Below are 5,212 nucleotides of genomic sequence, written 5' to 3' on the forward strand. Positions count from 1 at the left end.
GGCGGCAATCGGGGTTTTTCAAATGGCTCGCTTAAGTCTTACGCGTGTGGTTTGCTGGGCCACTTTGCCAGGGAGTGTCACGTGCAGCGGCTACCTGGGCTTTTCCCTTTTCTTCGGTTTGCCTCCTTTCCAAGCCCTCCCCATGAGGCCTGGAACCTGGACGCGGTCCAGGACTGGTTTAAGTCAGTTGGCCCGGCCCGCGACCCTTCGGTGGTTTCCTCTTTCAGCGAGCTCTCCAAGGAATCTTTTCCTAATTTCCAGCCTCAATTGGCACTTGCCTCCTCAACTTCTCCTTAGTCTGTCTCTGCTCCACCACAGTACGCAAACTCTGCTTCTGTCACCTCCAGCGCGCCTGCGACGGTGTGCGCCTCTCCGGCTTCTACGATGGCCAACATTCCGATTGACCCGCGACCATTTGTGCCTCATGGGTTCGCCATCCAGCAGATTGCGGGCCGCAACGGGGTGGCTCGGGTCGTCCTCCCGCATCGTTCTCGTCGCCATGAAGATTGGGCTATTGCTACTATCCACCCGCTCCCTGCCGATGCTCCTTTCCCCAATGTAAGAGATGTTCTTGAAGAGTTTATTGTTGAGCATAGGCAGTTAGGTCTGAGAGACATCCAGCGATGCCCGTTTGGAGAGGCGTATGTGCGTCTGACGAGGGTTAGAGACAGGGACAAGCTGGTGCTTGATAGCCCGCATGAATTTGGCGATGTGTTCATCTCTTTTGTGAAGCATGACGAGGGCAGGAATCATAGGAGGGTGCATTTCAATAGAACAGTTTGGCTGCTGCTGACAGGAGTTCCTTTCGACTTTCGCAATACTGAAGATTTGGCCTGTGCTGTTAGCAAGTTTGGGCGCATGATCTCCTGGGACAAGGAGGATGACCACATGGGCCGTATTGTGGTTAAGGCTCGTGTTATGAGCCTGGATATCATTCCAAAAAGCATGAGATGGTCTGAAGGAGATGAGTTTGATGAGGATGGCTGGTCCTCTTCGATTGAAGTTTTGGCTAGTGAGCTTCTCGGTGGGGGCCCAGCAGATGAAGACCCAATTCCACCTGACGATGTGGATCCACACCCCTTACCTGAGAATGCTGAGCCTGGTACTGGCTTTCACAATGCTGCACTAAACAACAACAACTTAGATGTTCAGCATGAGGCCAACTGGGAACAAGAGGACAACTGGATTATTCCACAACAGGACAACCTGCATGCACCTCTTGAGGACATTCTGGATGTTGTGCAGCAAGAAGAGATGGCCTGGGCAGATGGGGAAGAGTTATTGCCTGCTTTCAGCAACAACAGTTTATCATCAGACATGTCTTTTTCTGAAGGAGATAATTCAAACCTTTTACTGCCACCTGTGCTAGCTGGGAATGTGTTTCCCAGAGATAATGAACCTATTGCTCTGCCTCCTCCTGCCAATGTGGTTGCAAATGGCCTTCAAAACATTATTCAGGCATATCAATCTGATGATGAGGAGCCCAATGTGTTGCATGAGCAAAATGTGGTTGCTGCATTTGTTGCTGAGGATCTTCCTGTTCAAGTTATTGCAAGCCAGCTGCAGCAAATGGATGATATTAACCTTGCTGGGGGTGCAGGGGAAGATCTTGTGCTCAGTTCTGAGCCTGGCTTGGCTGCTCAAGTTGGTGTTTCTTCTGAACAGGCCATTCAGTGCAGTCCTGTTCATATCAATACCTCTAGAGGAGGGCTTGAACCTGTGACAAACATTGAGAATCTTTAGTCTGGTCTTCAAGGTAACTGGGTAAATCAAATTAATGAGCATTTCAGTATGGCACCCTCTCTTCTTGGTTTGAAATGTATACAGCTTGCTGCATCTGCTAATAATGATCATACTGTATCTGAAGAAGGTCTCTTGCTGTGGAAGAAACACTTTCAAGAGGAGTCTGTTGATAACAAAAACTCCTTCTCTGCCAACATTCCTGTAAGTTGGTTTAATTTCATTGTCCACCTTCTCTTGACTCCAGATAAGTTTGATTGGACTGTCAACATGCTAAAGTCTGGAATGTGGGAACTTTTCTCTGCTGTGGAGAATATGGAACAAGCTATACTGTTTCATATACCTGATAAGTGTCCTACTTGACATGCTCCCATTTGTCAGGCCATTGACCTGGAGGAACAGCTTGCAAAGGATAAGGACAAGGAGAATATTGAGGTGGCCCCCAACATGCAAGACATGGAGTCTGAGGCCCTTCTGCAGCCTTTTGGCTCTGACAACCTCAGGAAGAGAAGGAGTGGTAAAACTCCCCTGGTGGAAACAGAGGTAAGGAGGAGTGACAGAATTAAGAAAGATAATGATGGATATAAAAGAAACTCCTGCTCAAACCATAGTTGTCTACCTTGTCATGCTGTCCCTCCTGTCATTCAAAAATCAGTTGTTAGAAACCTCACTGCCTCTTTCTGTAAGGTTGCTGAGGGGGAGCTGGAGGACAAGCTGGCCAAGAAGCCAAGAAGAAAGCTTGTTGAAGAGTTGGTCAAGGTGCCCTTGGCTACTGGAGAGGAAAACACTTCCACATCTGCATGATGATTGCTGGACCCAATTGGAATAGTGGTTGGGGGGTAGTTTGGTTGGATCTCCATGTGCTCTCTTTTGGACAGTTCTTTCTATGATGTAATCATTGGAAACTGGTACTTTAAGCAACTATTTCCTCTGGAGATGTACTATCTTAATGGAACTCCTGTGATGTATGGCCTTTGGATATGTTGCTGGTCCTATCATGTGCTATGGCTCAGAGTCCTTGATAATCTTTTATCACTTTTAATTGTGGATCAAGTGCTGGTGCTTGATTTCTGGTGCAATATACATCTTTGTCTCCATGAATAGCACAAATAGAAGTTGGAACATTCTTAACTGGAACATTAGAGGGATGAATTCACAGGATAAATGGTTGGCCTTAAGGCAGAAAATAGATGAGAGTGACTGCAATATTTTGTGCTTACAAGAAACTAAGAGAGAGAACTTTGATGCTGCTTACATAAAAAATTTCTATCCCAATAGATCAATAAGTTTGCTTTCCTCCCTTCTGTTGGAGCTTCAGGGGGCCTCCTAGTGGCTTGGAATGGCTCTCAATTTGCTGGAGAAGTTATTGCCCAAAATAGATTTTCACTTTCCATTCAGTTCACCAGTTTGCTCTCCAATCAGTCCTGGATTCTCACCAATATATATGGTCCATGTGACCCACATGACAAAATTGAGTTCATTGAGTGGTTTTTGAATATTCACATGCCTGATGATGTGGACTGGATTCTTATGGGAGATTTCAATTTCATGAGGGATCCATCAGAGAAAAACAGACCTGGTGGAGATGTTAATGAGATGCTTATGTTCAATGAAGCAATTAGTAATCAAGGTTTACTTGAGCTACCTTTGCATGGAAGGAAATTCAGTTGGAGGAACATGCAACAAAATCCTTTGCTGGTCAAGCTTGACTGGTTTTTTACTTCTGCCTCTTGGATGACCACATTCCCAAACACTATGGTTCTACCTCTTGCAAAACCAATATCAGATCACTTACCATGTGTCATCAAAGTTGGTACTTCTATCCCCAAAGCAAGAGTTTTTAGATTTGAGAACCATTGGTTGCATCACTCTGATTTCAAGCAGGTGGTTAATGCTGCATGGAGTATTCCAGTGGGGAATCTTGATTTTGTCAAAAGTTTGAATGCTAAGTTTAAAAACTTAAGGAGAGCTCTGAAGTTGTGGGCCAGATCTTTATCTTGTCTTAAAACTCAAATTGCTAAAATCAATGAGCTCATTTTCCTTTGGGATTTTTTTGAGGAGTTCAGAGAGTTGGACACTTATGAGTGGAATTGTAGGATTCTTCTGAAAGAACATTTGCTAATTCTTCTAAGGAACCAAAAGATTTATTGGAAACAGAGGGGGAAAATTAAAGGGGTAAAGTTTGGGGATGAAAACACCAAATTCTTTCATACCAAGGCTTCCATCAATCAGAGGCACAATCATATAGCTGTCTTGCAAAATGAGGCTCAAGTTGATATATCTGATCATGCTGGGAAGGCTGCTATACTCTGGGATACTTATAAGAAAAGAATGGGGACTTGTCAAAAAACTACCATGCATTTTGATTTGGAATCATTGTTTGGCCAGAGACAAGATCCCACACTGTTTGATACCTTGGAATTACCTTTCACTGAGGAAGAAATCAATGATGTAGTAAAAGAATTACCTCTGGACAAATCACCTGGCCCTGATGGTTTCAATAATGAATTCTTTAAAGCTTGTTGGGACATAATTAAAGGAGATGTGCTCAAATTCATTTCTGATTTTCATGCTGGACAAATCCTCTAGAAAGTTTGAACACCTCTTTCATAACTTTAATCCCTAAAGGAAGTACTCCCCTCACAGCAAATGATTACAGGCCAATCTCCCTCCTTAATTGTTGTCTCAAGCTAGTCACTAAATTGCTGGCAAACAGGTTACAGAGGGTGATCTTAAAATTGGTCCACATTAACCAATATGGCTTCCTCAAAGAGAGATCCATCCATGATTGCTGGGTTGGGCCTATGAATATCTACATCAATGCCACCAATCCAAGGAAGAGATTATTGTGCTGAAACTAGATTTTGAAAAAGCTTTTGACACCATTGAACATCAGGCAATTTTGGACATTCTAAAAGCTAAAGGTTTTGGAGATAGATGGATTAACTGGATCAAAATGCTGTTCACTTCTGCCTCATCTGCCATATTGCTTAATGGTGTTCCTGGTAAAAAATTCTACTATCTGAGAGGAGTGAGGCAGGGAGACCCTCTGTCACCACTTCTGTTTGTGCTTGCTGCAGATCTTCTTCAATCAATCCTCAACAAGGCCATGCAGCTGGGTTTACTATCTCCACCTTTGCAAGTGAATTCCTGCCCTAATTATCCAATAGTACAATATGCAGATGACACTTTGGTCCTTCTTCAAGTAGATGCCAGGCAACTACACTGCCTCAAAGCCCTTCTAAACACTTTTGCAGATGCTACTGGTCTGAAAGTTAATTACTCCAAATCCAGCCTCATCCCACTCAATGTGTCTGAGGAGAAAGTTGAGATTTTGACTAATACTTTTCAATGTAAAAGGGAATTTTTCCCCATTCAATATTTGGGTGCACCTTTGGGTATTCATAAACCAACTGTTGAACAATGCCTACCTCTGGTCACAAGGCTGCAGAAGAAACTTATGGGACTATCT

General features: G+C 43.9%; 1 protein-coding gene across 1 annotated transcript; it reads left to right on the plus strand.

The window, feature by feature from the left end:
* The first annotated feature begins 384 nt into the window (after positions 1-384).
* Positions 385-4,329, plus strand: LOC141042855 (uncharacterized). The gene is made up of 5 exons (XM_073511757.1): positions 385-1,719; positions 1,828-1,944; positions 2,122-2,283; positions 2,428-2,499; positions 3,019-4,329. Exons 1-5 carry the CDS (start codon positions 385-387, stop codon positions 4,327-4,329), a joined length of 2,997 nt encoding a protein of 998 aa, XP_073367858.1.
* Positions 4,330-5,212: the final 883 nt, after the last annotated feature.

Source organism: Aegilops tauschii, chromosome 3, assembly GCF_002575655.3.
Source record: "Aegilops tauschii subsp. strangulata cultivar AL8/78 chromosome 3, Aet v6.0, whole genome shotgun sequence".
Classification (NCBI taxonomy): Eukaryota; Viridiplantae; Streptophyta; class Magnoliopsida; order Poales; family Poaceae; genus Aegilops; species Aegilops tauschii.